At 36.7% G+C, this 19,563-nt stretch overlaps 1 protein-coding gene across 6 annotated transcripts in view; it reads right to left on the bottom strand.

Moving 5' to 3' along the window:
- Positions 1 to 19,563, bottom strand: part of PHF14 (PHD finger protein 14) — a gene marked incomplete at its 5' end in the record, with an annotated part of 163,622 nt that overhangs the window by 103,877 nt on the left and 40,182 nt on the right. For all 6 annotated transcript variants that reach the window (XM_082296893.1, XM_082296892.1, XM_082296894.1 and 3 more), the window contains 6 exons: positions 5,500 to 5,668; positions 13,914 to 14,045; positions 15,419 to 15,522; positions 17,068 to 17,163; positions 18,521 to 18,627; positions 19,184 to 19,454. In XM_082296893.1, coding sequence (XP_082153019.1) covers positions 5,500 to 5,668; positions 13,914 to 14,045; positions 15,419 to 15,522; positions 17,068 to 17,163; positions 18,521 to 18,627; positions 19,184 to 19,454 — 879 coding nt within the window. The remainder of the gene's footprint in view (positions 1 to 5,499; positions 5,669 to 13,913; positions 14,046 to 15,418; positions 15,523 to 17,067; positions 17,164 to 18,520; positions 18,628 to 19,183; positions 19,455 to 19,563) is intronic.

Below are 19,563 nucleotides of genomic sequence, written 5' to 3'. Positions count from 1 at the left end.
GATAGCTGCTTCTCAAGAAAAAGGAATAAAAAATGGAATTTCCACAAAAACAAACCACACACAAAAAACCTCCTCTAATATGTTCATTAAGAGTACCAGGATCTGACAGCATTTATTGGAAGATGGAATATTCAACAACACAAACACTACCTAAATTCAAAGGATACACCTGCATCCATACACTCTCAGAGCACAGCTAGCCCCAGCTGCACAAAATTACTTTAGAAGATGTGTATGTATGTGACATACAGGAACTCGGTTACACTTCCAGACAATAGCATATATAGTAGGCAAAGTACAGTTTACAAAATTTTTAAAAGTTCACTGAAACTTCCTTAGGATCATTTTTTTAAAAGGACAGAAGAAAAACCCTTATTTTGCAAAAATGTTACACCAGACTAACAAAACTATTTTAGCAATTACCTGTTTGATAAAAAAAAAAAAAATCTGTGTATTCCTATTTCTTCTAGGACAGCAAATGAAGTCAACAGACTGTTAAAAGCTGTGTTTTTATAATATGGATCACCTCCAAAAGACTCTGAAAATCTGAACATACATAGCTGAGTAAAATCATTAATCTCTCAATTTACTGCTGAAAAACACTATTTGTATCTCTTTAAAGTATTTTCCAAAGAAACAATCTATTCTATACTTTTAATCTTTATAATAAAAAAAGGTGAAAAAAACTGTACAGTTTTGAAAAGCAAATGTTAAAAAACATATTCAGATTTATAGTAAATATAAGGAAGGTGTTTATAGGTATCTGGTTTAGGCAATTAGCTACTGGTTTCTATTAGCTCTTTGCTAATCATTAGCTATTAATTTCTATGAAATAAACTGGAAGCAGAAATAACGATTTGCAATGATTATAAAAGTGTGAAATTGGAATTATAAAAATAATAGATTTTAAACAAACGTAGTTTAAAAAGTTATGCACTGAAATGCAAGAAATCTTTAAAAGGTCACTACATATGGCTTGAAATGTATAAAGCATAAACAATTCATTAAATTCTGTCTGTAAATACAGCCGTCATATAACAAAATTAAGTATAAAGACCTAATGTCTTGTTTATTTACATTCATTTATAATTTGTACAGACTCTGGCTCAGAGTAAAAGTATGGTATGTTTAAATTCACCCTCATATATCCACTTACATGGTCTTCGGAAGTTTAAAATCAGAAAAGTCTTCTTGTAAACTTGTTACATTTTAATGTACAATATGATAGTTGCTGTCTCCAAAACAATGGAGTCCAAACAGCTGGACTTTCTCTCTGTCTTCCCAATTCTCTGAAACAGCTGCTCTACAATGCAGAAATGACATTGGCCTGTTACAGGATAAGGATGGTCACCTCACAAACAAGGACACAGACAAGGCAGAGATGTTTAATGCTTTCTTTGCCTCTACCTTCAACAGCAACGATAGGCTAAGGGGTCCCAGTGCCCTCAGCTGGAAGACCATGGCTGTGAGAATGATAAATTCCCAGTCAACCCTGAATTTATGTGGGATTTACTGCTCCAGCTGGACCCCTTGAAGTCAGTGGGGCCTGATGGGATTGATCAGAGAATACTCAACTGTCTGATGTCACTACAAAACCTCTTTTGATGATTTTTGAGTGGTCTTGGGAATCCAAGAGGTCCCAGTTGACTGGAAGCTGGCAAATGTCCCAGTTTTCAAGAAGGGCAACGGGGACCCTGGAAACTACAGGCCTGTCAGTCTCACTTCAGTGAGAGGTAAAATCATGGAGAAGATTATTCTGGGAGATACTGAAAAAACTCTTAAAGGACAACAAAGTCACCAGTCAGAGCCATCATAGCTTCATGAGGGGAAAGTCCATCTTGTCAAACTTGATTTCCTTAGGTTATAGTGAATAGGGTGACATCAGACTGGTGACCTGTCACTACTGGGGTTCTGCAGCACTCCATACTAGGCCCAATTCTCTTCAACATCTTCATAAACCACTGGGACACAGGACCTGAAGACACACTAAGTAGGTTTGCCAATGATACTAAATTGGGAGGAGCTGCTGACTCCCTGAAAGGCAGAGAGGCCCTGCAAAGGTCCTAAATGAGATGGCTGGGAAATCACCAATAGTATCAAGCTTAACAAGGGCAGGTGCCAGAATGTGCAGGTGGGATGATGCAACCCTCAGTGTATGGACAGACTGGGGAATGAGAGGCTGGAGAGCAGTACCACGGAAAGGAACATGGGAGTCCTGGTCGATGGGAGGTCGAACATGAGTCAGCAGTGCCCTGGCAGCCAGGAGGGCCAACCATGTCCTGGGGTGCATCAGGCACAGCATCGCCAGCTGAGCAAGGGAGGGGATTGTCCCACTCTGCTCTGCACTGGGGCGGCCTCACCTTGAATGTTGTGTTCAGTTTTGGGTGCCACAATATGAAAAAGATATAAAGCTATTACAGCTATTGTATCTGAACTCAGAAAGAGTTCAAAGGAGGACTATAAAGATGGTGAAGCGCCTAGAGGGAAAGACATGCAAGGAGTGGCTAGTTCAGCCCGGAGGAGACTGAGGGGAGACCTCATTGCAGTCTCCAGCTTCCTCATGAGGGGAAGAGGAGGGGAAGGCATTGATCTCTTCTCTCTGGTGACCAGTGACACAACCTGAGGGAATGGCCTGAAATTGCATCAGGGGAGGTTTAGGTTGGATATCAGGAAAAGGTTTTTCACTCAGAGGGTGGCTGGGCACTGGAACAGGCTTCCCAGGGAAGTGGTCACAGCACCAAGGCTTGCAGAGTTCAAGAAGCATTTGGACAATGCTCTCAGGCACATGGTATGGCTCTTGGAGGTGTCCCATGCAGGGCCAGGAGTTGGACTTCAGTGATCCTTGTGGGCCCCTTCCAACTCAGAATATTCTGTGACTCTACGATTCTATATAAATATGCAGTGAAATATTTGAAAGCTAAGAGATAGAAATCCTAGAGAGCACTCACAGGGTTCTTTAAAAAGCTTATGTAGCTTTTTATAAAACACTTATATAGTGTTTTATAAAACACTGTTCTGGCACACAATTAATGTAGAGAATTGTACAAGGAAGAAGCATTATCCTGACTGAATAACCTGTTTCAGTGTTAGTTCTCTCACACTTCCAAATTACAGAAGGAAACTGAGTCTCCAATGTCATGTAGAAGCTGTGAACACTAGTGTGCTCCAATTGTCACAGGTCTCTGGACATTCTGGTTTTGTCTGGGATAGAGTTAATTTTCTTCTGAGTAGCTGGTATAGTGCTGTGGTTTTTGGACTTAGTATGAGAATCACAGAATATTCTGAGTTGGAAGGGACACACAACGATCATCAAAGTCCAGCTCTCAAGTGAATGGCCCATACAAGGATCAAACCCACAATCCTGGCATTATTAGCACCATGCTCTGACTAACTGAGCTAATCTGGCCTCAAAAATGCGGATAGAATAATGCTGGTAACACACAGATGTTTTGGCTGTTGCTAAGTTATGCATACTTCAAATCAAGGACTTTTCGGTGTCTCATGCTCTGCCAGGGAGGAGCTGCATAAAAAGCTGGGAGGGAGCCGACCGAACTGGCCAAAGGGATATTCCACACCATAGAACATCATGCTCAGTATATATAGTAGGGGAGTTACCCAGAAGGAGGCCAATCAGTCAGTGGTTGATGCTCCTCTTTGACAGAGAAGCCCCGCCCACAGGGCAGCAAAGAGGCAATCTTGCAAATCGGTATGTCGTACAAAAGTAGAGAACTGGAGAGAACTGAAAGAGAGACTGAAAATTCAAGCAAAGGAACAAAATCTTTCTTAGACTGGCAGCAGTGATTTTTGCACAGTGCAGTGCCATACAGTGACACAACACATCAGTCCACTGAAAATCAATTAATTCTTTATTACATACTACAATGTGTGTAGATTTGATTTGGCACATGAGGTGCCAAATCACCAATGTAGCACCAGTTCAGCACATCACAGCATCATGGCATGAGGGGAACACTTCAGAGCAATCAGACTTCTCTCCATATTGCACAGAAGAACCTTGGCAGTTATTATACGAGCTTTAGAACAAACCAATCTTGCATTCCTATTGATTTCTGAACAATGCCTTATACTACTCCTTTTTTTATTACAACTACAAATGTCTTTCCTGCAATAATTTCAGTTCTCTTTAGTCGCAGAATCACGATTCTCCACACCCTAACAGCACTAAATTAGGCATAAAAAGAGAGAAGAGAAAGAAAGAAGAAACAGGAGAAATGAGAGACAAAGAGTTCAGTAAGCAGAACACCAGATAAGTCTTCTTTCTGTATGAATAACAGCATAACAACAGTAAGTTCAACCTACCCAGGCAGCTGTAAGATTCTACAAGCTCTTATGCAGAAGGAAGAAGGGTACTTTCCCTCAACAAGGAAAAGAAAGAAGTAGTAGTTTCTCAAAATTTAATTTTGGATTTCTCACACTCTTAATAGTTTGAGCTAAATTAATCAGCTTGGCTTGAGTCATTCTTAAAGTTCTGAGTCACAGACCAGGAAAGGGAAGCCATTAGGTAAATCAAAGCTGTGGCCCAAAATTAAAGCAAACATTTAACACTGGGTCAGGAAAATACTTCCTTAATTCTGTCAGTATATGTTAAGTATGGTATGTGCTAGTACAATCATAAAATGTCTGGAAAGCTTTGTGAAGAAAATAAAGTTGCGCTGCATGAGAGATGAAGTTTATTTAACTCCAATGTGAGACATTGTAAGTATTTCTTGATAATAAGGAATATATTGGAAGATGAACCACTTATGTCTGAAGGGATATGGGAACACTACTCATCCTGTAAACTGGACCTAAATGCCCTTTGATATTTTTATGTACTTTTTATAGGTGATATGACACATCACACATGAAAAGCCTTGTTTTATGAATAAGTAAGAGAGCCAAATTTAAGTAAAAGTGCACAGTGATTAATAAAAAAATTCTACTTTCAAAGGAAGGAAAGATGCTAAATATTTCATCAGTACAGAAAGCAAGAGCTTTTGCTTGTCTTCTCAAAATTCTATCAACCAAGAAAGTTTAAGAAAACATACAATGACTAATAAGACTAGGAAGGCAAACAAACTGAAATAACAGGGTGCTGTGATGGTCACAAAATGTGCAGTTAGTCAGCAGGTTGCCTGTAGATAAGGAAATGACTAATTACTTTACAGCTATAATTCAATATATTTAAATCTTCCCTAGTAAGTGTCCTTACTACTACAGCGAAGAAGAACTGTAAAGGCTAAGTTTAAGTGCAAACTGAATTTCTTCTTAAGCTTGTACAGCTCTTCAGTTAATTACCATGTTTCCCAGCTTTCTACTTTACCAAAACTGTATTTACCACAACTAATAAAGCACTAAAAGGAGAAAATGGAATAAGTAACAAAAACAGAACATCAATCTAACTGAAATACCTCAGTTCAAAATAGCCACAATGTAAGTCATCTGAAACAATATTATTATGAATATGAGCCTCAAAACATCAGCTCCACCATCATTTACCGTGTTCCTGATTGGAATTTTCTTCGGTTCTGTAGGCACATCCTGAGGAACAAATTTCACTGGTTCCTTAATTTGCCTCCTTGATCTTTTGGTCCCATCTGGTAAGGTTTCCATGGCGATATCAGCCTCCATATCACTGCTACCTGCCTGGTCACACTCTGAGCATTGCCTGCAAAGTGGAAGATTTTCTTTTTAAGACTGCAGTCACACGAGCAGAAAAAGAAACATATTGAAGTGTTTGTGTTTAAGATAAATTCAAAAGTCAGGAAATCAAATGAACACCTAAAACGTACACTTTACGCAACCAAGCAAAACACAAGTAAGATGTTCTTATATTCCTGACAGTATTTAACTTTGAAAACCAAGATTTTGAAAGTAGGAATTAATCTTCAAGAAATATGCACCCTATTTCATCATTTTCATTCTACCACATCCTCATTTTTAAAGCTGCCCACTGATCTGTAATCCATTAATTACTGCTGCTGCAGTTTAATTATATTATTATGCAGTGGTTTGGATTAGAAGGGATCTTAAAGATCATCTAGCTCCCACCCCCCTGCCATGGGCAGGGGCATCCTCCACTGGACAAGATTGTTAATCTTTACATTGATGTGCTGCTGAATTCATTCTGATGAGAGCATGCTTTAGTGGCAGGGATTTGGAGGACATGTTTGTTATGAAAATTAATTTTAATACGTATTTCCTAAGGGAGTAGGTTTTAAATCTGAAAAAAATAGTTAGGAGAAAATTAAAAATACAGAAGCTAGAGACATATTAACAAACTTTGAACACTAAATTGAAAAAAGTTTCTGAAAAAAGTACAAAATCACCATCAGAACTTCAAAATTGAACAGATGCTAAAGTAATGCTATTAACATGCTCCATAAAAGAACTAAGAAAATAGGAATTCATTTAGATATGTTTTTATTTGCAAAAAGTCATCTTATGCAAAGTCATAAATGTGGATGTTCGTTAATGAAAACACAAAAATTATACTCACTGGTAAGAGTCAGTTTTAATTACTTCTCACACTACACTTCCAGTTCAAAAAACTACAAGTCTATTCAAATGAATTCCAATTCACCACTGAATTGGTGAATTAAACATGGGTTTTTAAATAATACAAACTTAAAAAAAAAAAAATCAACATTATGTTCTGCTATTAACTGGCATTAACAGGGATAATAAGCACATTAAAATTATCTAAACGATGGAGCAAATTTGCTTTGAATGGAGACAAAACAAAAAAACCATGTATTTAATTATTTGAGGTTAAATTTTAGTACACACTTGTGACAAGAAGGCATATCCATCCTGTATAATCAAAAGCACAAAGTCAGATACACACGTTGTGTTTGAGTCCATTTCTTCCAATTTGCATGTTCAACAGGAATAGTTCTCCTGTGAAGTTCAGTGAGGGATAACACAATATCAAGTCCATTAACTTTCCATGCTTTCTAATTCTTTCAGAGTAATCCAAGCAGTATAACCTCAGATCTCTCCTGGCTATACCAAAAGACACCAGGAGGCATCACGGTTTGCTAGACAGACCAGTGGCTACCAAGTCAGAATACAGGGAAACTAGTCATGGATTGGGTAACAGATCAGTGTAACCCTGACTAACTCAAGACCTTTCTCCTTTAACTTTTCCATACGTAAATTTTAGATAATTCTGGCTACATTATAATGTTATGAAGGTTCATCATCTTTATCTCAAAAGCACTTAAGACCACTGTAAATAGGACACATGAAAGTACTTGGAATATTTGCTGGTCTAGAAAAGCAGAATAGGGTAGATTGCAGGAAAGATAACAGTTTCTCCCCACTCTCATGGAAGTATGGAGTCTTTATGAGTAGCCAAAACACAAGGAAGTCAGTTTACATACTTTTCAAAAAGTTTTGGGCCAGCATACAAGAGCATATTTCTGTATTCTTCCTTCTTGTCCGGGTTACAGAGAAAAGGGGGATGGAGTTTTCAGCACTGTTTAATTCTATACCACAGACATCATCACTGGGAGCATGGGTTCGGCAGCATGAGCTGAGTGCCAGAAACTAAAAACTTGCCATCTTGACTGGATCTCTCCAGAGAGAAGGTGCTGGGATCAGTCGGCCCCAGCCCCCTCTCCACCACTGGTGGTCCCCTTTCCATTCCAAACCCCCACCTGAGCTGGCACAGACAGACAGAGCCCAAAACCCTGTCCAGAGCTGGTGGTGTGGTGCCAGTGCCGGCCGTGGGGGACTGAGTAGAGCAACTGAGTAGGGCAAACGCCGCCAAACACAGCCGGGCGCAGCAGTCTGGAGAAACAGCGGGAAGCACAATGCCAGCGATCTGGCTTCTAAGTTTCATCCCAGTTTATTGCTAGTTTCTTCAGACTGGGGCAAGGGAATGTTAAGCTGCAAGGGCTCTCCTCAGCTTAAAGCCTTTGTCCAGAGACCATACTGGCAGCACTATTTTTGGGAAACATTTTTGTTTGCTCCCAGGGGTGAATACCCCTTTGTGGGTAAAATACTCTCTCTCGTATACATTTTGCTATTAATACTGCTGTGGTTATCGTGATTTTAGTAAATCTCTCCCTATTGTTCCTCCATTATCAGAAAGGGTGGGGGAAAAAGGAGTAGCTTATTTGGAGTTTTGTTCCCTGCACTTGTTAAAATGAGCACACTCCTCTTTACAAGCCTCGGTTTGCCACACACAGAGTACTTGTTAACACCTCTAGGCCTTAAGACACTAGAATACAGAAAAATATAAGGTACAATAGCTTTCACAATGCTACTTTTTACGGTCATATGTTTACATAAATTTGTGTATACACACACAAATACGTATTCACAAGCACTTAAGTAAATAAAGGCACACAGACCAAACTACTACTGCTTTAAGATTTTTGGAGAAAGGCACTCCAACGATGAAGCAGAGAGAAGCTTTAAGTAACAATATTCCCTCAAAATCTCGCATGTCTGCTTAGCTAAAAGTTACTTTGACTTCTTTATTTTTATAGGATACATTGTCTTCAAGTCGTGCAACCCAAAGCTTTAAGGTGAATTTCTATTTGGTAAGCATCAGAGAGCACAGCCCTCCATAACACTGCAGCACCAGTCATGTCATTAATTTATGTACTGGAAAGCACAATTGAAAGTAATTACTATGATCTGCTTATGCAGATGTAAGCAATACCTATGAAAATGTTCAAAAATTCTATGATGAGCAGTTCTTACAAAACGTTTATTTTGCCCATTATTATGGCAAAAATATGCGCTATATATAAAGTAAAACAAAAAGCTTTAATAACTAAAGAGCTGCACCAAAAATAAAGCTTTTATAAGAGAAACAAATAGTCATAGGGTTTTACAACAATATTTGGAATTGGGAACCAGTTTCTTGGATCTACCACCCTGCATGTATGATTTAAATCATTCCTGTTTCTCTCTGTGTTATTACAAGGGAAAGACACCATATTTCTGCTACCTGTGTTCAGACAGTTCCACAGAAAATACCCATGCAGATCAGTAAAGTCCTGAATTTTCACTATTATCCTATTTATATATATATATATATATAAGTGAAGCACTTTAACTTCAATGTTACTGAGGAAGACACGAAACATCTCAACCAAAAGATGAGGCACGGCATGCAAGTTCCTTAAATTTTGTTTTTAAGAACAAGCTTGCTCTGAAACAGGTTGTGCAAATGTGAGAGCAATCAAAATTACAAAAAAGGTAGATCTAGAAAAGAAAGGCAAAATCATACTATGATGGGGGTGAGGGTGTTGTGTGAATCACAGAACAAAACTTCACAAATATACCAAAGGTAAAGCAGGAAAGGAGTTATAAACATGAACTTACAAGCAGCCTCTTGATTTACCAGAATAGGCTCTACTATCATAGTCAACCATGTCTCATCATCCCTATTACAAAACAGACAAGCTTCAACTACAAAGCAGTTTGGCTATTAGCTCCCACAGAGCCACAGAAAAGCTGTTACAGACACACACTCCTCTGACTTGGAAACAATCTCCTTTCAGCTCTTCTTATAGTTTATTTCAACATGGTTCTTGAATTTGAAGCACTCTTCCCATTCTGCTGTTTAATCCCAATATAGTCATAGAAAACAGCCTATCACTTCTGTTTGGCTATGCCACAGTCATGCTCACTTCATTTCAGCTCTTCAAGCACAAGCAGTGAACAGAGAACCTGCCACAGCAGGTCACCTTTAGAACTACTGAAACAATCTTCGACTACCTCTAAATCAGCAAGCATTGCTATGCAACATAAACAAAATTACAGAAGAAATGGTGCCAAAGAATCAACTTTCAGCACACAGGTTTTGTTTTGCTTTTAGCCTGGACTTGCCTAATCTGACCCACAGAGAAAATCGGTAGCAGGCAATAATATGCCTACTTCTAAAATGCGCCTACTGCTAGAATTACTGGAAGTGTTTGTTCCATAAGAAATCTCAGTACTGATTTGAAATCTTTTAATCATGCAGAAAGTCTTTGATTAAGCACTAACACCCAACAGAAGAAAAAAGAAATTGTGTGATTTTGTTGCGTTTTCAATCTAACTTGGTACAAGAATCAGAGATAACTTCCCATATCACAAACATCAACTCAGTAGTAGTGAGTTGGGAAAGAGTGTATTTACATGGCTCAGCAAATACCACTACCACGCTTCCAGAAAACAGTTCTGTCCTCAGTATTTAAAAAGGAAAACTGTACAGTTACTTAGAGTGGGGCTTGTTTTCAATAAGGAAGATGCAGGTCTCATGGATATACTCTCTGACAAACCACCTCTCGCAATGTTTACAAAGAATTAAGCCACTTTGAGCTCAAGAAACGTGGACCACAGCTTTAAGATGACACACTCTGGAGATAGAAGACAGTATATATGAACCAAATATAGTTGTCAAAAAGCTTCAAAGAGCACCTTACAGAGTGCGAAGTTACAGAGCGTAACAAAAAAAATTGCCATTTGCAATGACCCAAACATCCTTCAATTAGGACAAGTTACAAATACATAAAAATACGTATGTCATATTCCACTCATGTTTATGCAAGTTAATAATTTTATATCATTATCCAGTGACCCAGGATGAAAAAACATTTGAAGAGGTGCTGGATCAGTACTGAATGAATGAGGCCAGGACTATGAATGAATATCCAGATACTGCATGAATGTTCATGGGACTACTGGTCAGGAATTCTACAGTTCATTCTGTCCTGTGGCCAGTACTCCCTACAGCAGTCACCACTAAAATAGCTTGGCCTTCTAAAACAAAAATAAAAACAACCAACCATTAGTCCTTGTTTTGTCCATCTCAGTCCCTAGTATTTCATATGCTACCAGAAGTTATCACTGTCTGTCAGCAATCTCATTCCAGTAGAAAGAGGTAATCCTTGTTGGTACCTCCCAAGTATTTTTTTTAAAGAAAATGTCAATATTTTACAATTAGATTCATTATATAGTCTGCCAACACTTGTGCATTGCCTTAGTACCAGTTAAGAACATTCTCTACCAGGAAAATGCACAGTTCCCAGTCCATCCAGAATGGCCAGGAGCATAAAAGCACACAAGTTGCCAGCAAGAATGATAAGACTTAGTATTATTATAACATGTGACTCAAAATGATATTCAACTGTTTAATCAATAGGATTTCTAGGAAACCAAGAATTTCAAATTTTTAAATGAAAGTAAACCACAGCATTTCAGTGTATGGTTAAAACTCCTGATCTAGGAGTTGGACTCGACTCTTTGAACTCAGGATATTTTATGCTTCTACTTTGAAAGCACAGCATCAAAACAGGCATAAATTAATGCTTTAATGTATTATTACATAAAATAGTTCCTATGCTCTTCATCTCAAATCCATTTGAAATGAGGACAGGCTTTGAACCTACTATGGTACAAACTCATGTGTAAGATGTTATAACTGTTACCTTGAAGAAAACTGTCAGGCCTCCAAACAAGGAAACTTCTTAGTGTTAAGTGTTTTAAACCAGTTAAACTAAGCTGTGAAACACGGGTGCTCACCAGGTCTAAAGTCTTACTATGATTTTGCTAAGACTAAAACTGTTAACTCATTTTATATTTTAGAAACACTGAGATAACAAAATATAATTTGTGCTTTCTTTAACAATTTAGCTTTTAAATACACAATGTATTTAATTCTTTTCTCTTACTATTAACATATAATACTGGATTTAATTTAACAATTTCAAAACCCTTTTTGGTAAACTGTAATTTAAATTATTAAATGCTGAGCATGAAACAAACAAAAAGTATAACTATAAATTAGCCTATGTAGCATCACACACATAACCTGAATCACCTGACATCCTCAAACACAATAAAAAGGATGAAGTTTATGGAATAAATTCATGTTAAAATATTCATTGTTTAAATAAATATATACTGGTAAAGTACATGACCGCAATCATCAAAACTTTGGCAAGGGCTCAAGTTAGCTATTCTGAGTGAATTATTAGCAATGATAATGGAACAGAAGAAAAACCCAAACAATCATTTTTAATTGTTTCTTGATTACTATTTTAAAAGAGAACTAAACTCAGTGTTTTTAACCACTCACAAATGAAGTCTTTCAACCTGCCTAGTGTTTCAAGGAATTTCCTACTATACCAATTTTCTTTTATCTTTTTGCTAAGTTCCTATTATATCCTATACAAATATCTAAAAAGTACATGGCCCCCATCTAAAAAAAATGCACTTTTATTCATATCTTAATCAAAAGAGAAAAACTGTATTCAAAACAGCAGGGGAGGAAAAACCTGCTGAACTCGAACTTGGATTAAGGGTCTGTTCTGTATGCTCTCTACTGATCCTGAAAAGAATACATAAAGGAATGTTCAATGATGAAAAGGATGCAATCAATGAAGCTCAATTTGTCTGCTATCATCTCACACTCCAGAATATACCTGAGCTAATTAGAAGTAAAAGCCAAGTTTGTGATGTGAGATATCACTGAAGCATGAAATTCACAACAAAGATAAGTTATAGCTTTGAAATGAAAGAGCTTTACTACCTAACCTGACCTATCTTGCCTCTAACAGCTACTGAGAATTATAGTCTTACATCTATTGGACTGATAGCTTTTAGTGAGCCTTTTCAACTTCGTTAAAAGCAGAACAAAAATCAAATCCCCTGTGCAAATGAAGAAGCTATCTAAAAATTAAAAAAAAAAAAAAGCTTCCATGTAATATAACTACTTGGCAAATTTGACAAAAGAGATCTAAAGTCTCACATCACACACTACATTAAATAATTAAAGGAATATTAGGTTCAGGAAAGTATTAGTGATGGTGAAAACCTTTTTGAGACTTTCATCTTTAAAAAAAAATCTCTATTAATTTACTAAGGAAATTTATTGAAGTAAATACAGGTTTTGTCACATTAAGATATAAAAAAGAGAGGCCTCCCACTTCATGTAGTGGCCATCTTGTTCTGCACACAATCTTCAAAACTAACCAAAGAGATGGCTGAAGTAAATGTTTTATGCAAGTTCTTTAAGAACAAAAATTTAGAGATATATGAAGAAAAACAGAAGATGATCTTTTTCTATTAAAATAGTTTTACTGTATTTTTAGAAGCAATTCTTACACTATTCTGATTTGGTACCTTAACAGTCAGGCAAGGTGATGAATGACTCCTTGATGAATGTACTCCTTGTACACTAACCTCTTGCCAGCTACAAACTGTTTCTGAGTTTGTTCTAACACATTTCAGAGCAGTTTAAACGTGGAGGTTGCTAACACTACAGAGCAGAGCAAGCTAATTTTATGACAGTTTGGAAATCAGCATCTTTGCCACCTTACCATTTCTCCATTGTACCACTTAGCTTTCGTTCTGCTCTGAAGGCATGAAAGAACTTTAATTCATGGAAATGTAACTGCAGTAAGTACAGTTATGAACATACTTCTGCCGTTGTACGTTTGAGTCATAAGACAGCAGTAAACGCAACACTTCCCATTTTGCAATAAACAGATCTATTACTTTTAAGTTTATTTAAAAATATTACAAGTATTTGCCTGAAGATCCAGACAGAGAGTTGCTTATCTGAGTCCTAACATAAACAGAAAACCGAGTCTTCCATTTCCCAAAAGTATTCACCTATAATTTGCTACCACTATTATATTGCAGCAATAACAATCACAAATGAACTCAAAACCCAACCAAAATTACAACTATAACCTATTTTTACATAGTGGCTAATAATGAGAAAATCTTTACAACCTTTTTTTTTTAACCTTGAAACATCACTGCTAATAACCTGAAAATAAAAAATTTCTGTTCAAACTGCATTAAAGCAATGTCTAATCCACTCAGAATTTTCAAGTCTATTTATATTTACATCCTACTTTAAGTACAGAGACAGCACAAGAACACATCAACTGCATTCTTACCAGTAACTGTTCTTGGTCTTCCTTGGCATCCTTGTAAGAGGTGGATCCAGGCAACCAAGATGATAATGGAGTTTACAAGTGTCACACAGCAGCAGTAGGTGTTGATCATGGTTCTTCTTGCAAATTCCACAACTTTTCATGTACGTAGCAGAAAAGCATTATAATTACACATTCATAAAGAATAAGCAATACACCCCAGCACACTCCCCAGTTTCAATACAAACGTGGCAACTTCAAATTGATGTATCATTTACGTGCATAATTACTTTTTGAAGTAATTGTGGAGTAATTTTGGAAGGGTTTAAGGAGCTTCTATCTAAGTACAATAAAAGCATAAAAGGCTCCTAATAAGATTTAGCAAAAAATGGCTTTCAATTTAAATTTTTGAGGGCTTCTAACAAGTTAGTAATCACTCAATACTTCAGCAAAATGTACCAGTGGCAAGTGGAAAAAAAATACAACAAATACTTACACAGAAAATTATACTGCTAGTATCAATCTTAACAATCAATCATACACTTACTAATTACCCTGAAATAGGTCTGTGCTGCTGTTACACTGGGCAATGTAACTCATCAGAAATTATATCTCCTTTTTATTATTATTTTAGTGGAATTGAAATCTTCAGTTATTTTGAAAAGATAGGTGTTCACTGATTGCACTATAACATGGAACTGAGTGCATTTGAATGAAACAAAACTAGTGAAGCATGACTCCAATTATCTGTGTACATCTAAATTGCCAAATCCTCACAGATCACTGCCACGTTTTCAAGATTTCTACCTCTTGCAGCACTAAAATTAACTTTTGCTTATGTAAATCATCCTCTTCAGTTAGCATGCTAGCTGGGCAAGACACTACTTGCTGTGGCTGGATGCCTGGCTGCTGCTCTCTAGATAAACAATAGACCATGTCACTTCTCAGCTGTGGTGAGAAAAAAAGATTCTAGATGATGTGTTTTGCATCTGGGATCCTAGTTTATGTCCCACTATTAGGCTTAATAAAAACCCAGTCAGTAGCTTCACAGCTTACAGAAGAGGGGAAAAGGTGGAACTATGTATGACAGAGTAAGTGAATACATTTTATAACCTTGGGAATTAATAAAAAGAGAAGTAGGGAAATTTAGCATGAGCAAAAAGTGAGAATTCTTATACGACCAAGTGTTTTGTGCATAAAGGAATTGTGACTGAACAGCATCACCACTGTTCTCAAAATCATGCACTCAGAGGGCTGCATTCAAAGAACAAAGTGACCAGTTAGTTTTGACATCAAAAAAAATTCAGATGCAAGGACTTAGCTTTGTCCTTAAAGCACTGCTGTCAAATTAGCAAAAACACCCAAGTTTTACTCATGTGTGGTAGGGTGAAGAATTGACCACTGTTCAACTTAGCATTCAAACGTATAGAAAACAATAAAACATTTTGTTATTAAACACTGAATCAAACAATTCTGAAACTATAACTTGCTGGATACTGTATCTATTCTGTCAAAGTTTAATTACTTGCCTATAAAGTACTGCCGGAAGTGTAGATGCCTTTTGTGTTCCTCCTTCCTTTTTACTTGGTTTCCTTTCCTTTGGAGCCCGTAAAATTGCTGGTATGTTCAATTTCTATTGGATTTGAACAAATGCAGTACACATGAGTCTTGACACTTCTAAAGAAAATTCCTCTAATCTCAATGCATGAAGAACGAGACACATAATAATGAGTGGGAAATTGCTTAGCTAACTATTTTACAGACTACACATTTGCTCCAATATGATTCTGTAATATAAAGTAATCTTAGAGAAATTTTTTCAATTCAGTAAGAAACACACGGAAAGACTGGCTTTTAGAATCTTTCTTCAAGCTTCCAATATAGGGATAGACAAGGATGCATTTCTCTAGGAAGCTGAAACAAGCAAAGGCAAATTCATGAAAGTGACAGAACACTGAGGCAGTTTATTTTCCCCAGCATTGCAGCTACACTGGTGCTCGACAGGTTAATTAGAAAAATTATCTTATTGGACCAAGCCCTTCACAAAGCAGACGAGACTCTCGTTGGGTTTCTACTATCTGCAGTATGCTGGCTTCTCAGACAGCAACCATCTATCAAAGTCATTTCTCAGCAGCCCCATGGGTCTGCATCTGTTCAACCAACTGGAAAAAAAATGTCATGCAAGCTGTGTAAATGAATTCTACTCAGCTTTTCATTGTTTTTTTTTTCAAATTTCGTAACATTTGCATCAGGAAATATCTCTGCAAATACTTACTCAAAGGAAGGAAAAATAATCTTGGTTTAAAAGATACGTTATGCAAGAATTCTTCTTTGCAAGTAGGAGAGGTAGGCAGACAAATAGAACTAGTAAAAGGTTGCATATCTTAGGAACTATTACTGCATAAAGAAAGTGTAAGGTTCATTTTCTGAACAGCAGCACAAGCTCAGCAGTAACAAAGGGCATGCCAAAATTGTGAATAATTGTATTTCTGCATTTTCACAATGAACAGTTTCTTCAATATCAAATCATAACTGGAAATTATTGCAATCTCCCTCTCACATCCAAAATGTCCATTGACATTTAATACCTCTGACATAAAACATATATTGAAAACACTGCAAAAATCTACACTTCCCTTTTTTCCCATATCAGTGGGAACAAAGATAATTGCTGGCAACAGGAAGCAACCCAAATCTTCTGTTGTCCTAGATATTTATATTCATTTGATCAAAATATTCTCCTCTGTCTAGTTACACACCATTACGTAAATACTGCATTTAAAAGGATTTGTATCTTATAAAAGCCATAAAGAGTTAACTTATCATTTGAAGCCTACAGTAACTAAAGATAACTGGAGACAAAAACAGTAGGATTAACTCATGCCTCATGCTGAGCTTCATCACAAATGACAGGTCAATCACTTATACCAAATGAAAGAATTTTGCAAACAAGAACACTATTGCAACAACAAAATGAAGCTACACATTCCCAGTAGGTGGTTTGCAGAAGTCTAGGTACTTCAATCAGGAAGCATTATCCCCCGAGTAAAGCCTGGGTCTGATCAAATCAAATCAATTTATTCGGCCACAGAAGTGGCAGAGAGAAACAAAAAGGCCTATTCTTGGAAAACCTGTTCTGCTGGTTTTTTCTGTAAAGGGAGGCAAGGAACCAACCAACCTGTCCAATGATTCTACCCAGCAGAGCCCAAATGCCTTGCCCTTCATTTCGCAGTTTTCCATTCATATTTTGTAGCTCTTCCAAGGACTCACACAGCTGAAAAGTTAAAAAAAAAAAAAAAAAGGCAACAGGAATGAAAATCCATTAACAGTAATTTAATAAAATTTACTCAACCTCTTACTTATCAAGGGTGCATTAGTTTATTGTGGGAATAGAAAAACAGTGAAACTGGTATCAATATAGCTGAGATCAGTACAACCATTCAGTAATTTAACAGAACTAAGACAAAAACCAGAGCAGCCACTTGTTTTGTAAAGACCTAAAGAATTTCAGCATGGATATAAGGTTTCATAAAGTCATATGGAAAGGAAAACTAAAATACAACAGTATTTTCTATGTGTTGTCCATACAACATATATAATCTTGTAGGCAGCAAGATTATAGCACGCAAACATATAAATGAATTAAAACTCTCTTGCCACACTCACAGAAAAAAACAATTTAAAATTAAAGGATGCAAGCAAAAAAAAGGGGTTTTTTTTTCTCCTGGCACTAACTGTTAGGTTGTATATTTTGGGAGGTAACTATTAATTTGGTTAAAAGCCCCAGGCACAACTTCCTTTCCCTTTATCATCTTTGGGAAGTTCACAAGGATCTGCTGCTACATTTTCCATATGTTCTCACTTAAAACACACACCAAACAGTTTAGGAATTAGTAGCAACACCATTTTTTGTCATCATTAACTAACACTTAATAGGCCCCTGAATTCAGCAAGAATTGAAGCATGTCATCCGTCACAAAAGGTACAGTATATCAATGTTTCAAAATATTTAATTATTAAAATAAACATTCATTTGATAAAAATGCACAAAATTCTTTTTTAGTCATAATGATGAGTTAATTGAAAAAATATATTAGCAACATTTTGGGGCAGCAATGACATAATTTATGGGCATCAAATTTGTTATACCCTAAAAAACATGCAGAGGACACTATGGAGGTGTGAATACTGATAATTTCTGTCTAAAAAACTAGTCATTAAATCTAAGCCCAACTGGAGCTGTAGTTGATATAAATAAATAAATAAATAAATAAATAACAGTCTGAGTATCCTAGATTGCCAATTATCAAGCAGGGCTCCAAGTAGAGAATCATGCAGGTTCAAACAAGTCCATGTGCAATTTGTTAGCGGACCTCTCAATGGGGTCAGTCAAAGAACTTGTGTCCAGTCAAAGTATCACATTTAGAAATTGATACTACTTGTATGGGAGAAGAAAGACTACTGAGTATTCTTAAAAGAAGAAATATGTTTTTAAATATTACTTTTAACAGATCAATAGTTTGCATCTTTCACTTTCATCCTAATCTTTTTCCAGGGAAAGAAAAATTCTATCAAAGTAAACAGCAGCAATACTAAAATGGTACAATGGTTTATCAGCCCATTTTTTTTACCTTATTATACTCCACATGAAGCTTTTCTTGCTCATTTTCTAACTTATCCTTGATATTCTTCTGTTCAGCCATATTCTCCTGGATTTGAATCATGCGCATATTTCTCTCTATTTAAAAGAAAATCGCGTCATTTTCTGTTCTGGAACATACATTTTCAAGTTTTATGCACTAAAAAAAAAGTGAAGCAATCGAAAATGAAAAACCGTAACAATACAAAACTATGGCCTATAGATTTATTACATAGAGTAGAATGAACAGTCAAAACATTTTTGTTTTGATGCATAAATATTGTAGTTAAAATGATGAACTTTGATCAGGATCTAGCACACAGTCAAAAAGTCATGCTATTCCACATAGAAATGGAGGAGAATTTAAGGAAAAAATATTATACCAAAAGTTACCTACTCCCTTCTTAAAGACAGTTTAGTCTCCTGTTTATACTTGAAAGACTTTATTCTTTTCTGAAATGTCTTTAAAAAAAAAAACTTTGTGTACACAGAGACTCCAAGAAATAATACCTGACCTAAAATGAGGTCATAATCCACATTTATCTACTATAAACAATTAAATACAACGAAAATAAAAAAGCCAATTAAATAACATAGCACAATGCAGCAAAGTGGTACCTTTCCATTGAGAAAAATAAGGCATTTTCACCCTTACCAAGGTAATAATTCACAAAGTCAGCAGTGAGAGCTGGTTGTTTATGTTTTCTTCTTCCATCAACACTGGAACTCGTATCCGAAGTATCCACTGGAAAGATGTCTGTGCTGATTCCCATCAGTTCGGCTTTGCGCATAAGCTTGCGTATGGCCGAAGCACTGCTCGTGAGCGGCCGCGGCAGCTTCTCCCTGGGAACCCAGGCCTGTGGCCTGGTGGTGCGGGCCAGCTCCGCCTTGGCACGGTACTGCTGCAGCCTGGCATTGATGCGAGCCTGCAATGAAGAATTCCACAAATTAAACACATCAAGGAACAATTCAAAATTAGTTGTGAGTTATAATTTGGAACACATCTGCATTTTATTTTCATTTTAAAAGCTGCAC

This window comes from Coloeus monedula (genome assembly GCF_965178545.1).
Source record: "Coloeus monedula genome assembly, chromosome: 1".
Classification (NCBI taxonomy): domain Eukaryota; kingdom Metazoa; phylum Chordata; class Aves; order Passeriformes; family Corvidae; genus Coloeus; species Coloeus monedula.
Note: the sequence above shows the minus strand (reverse complement) of the source record. Positions and strands in the feature narration are given on the sequence as shown.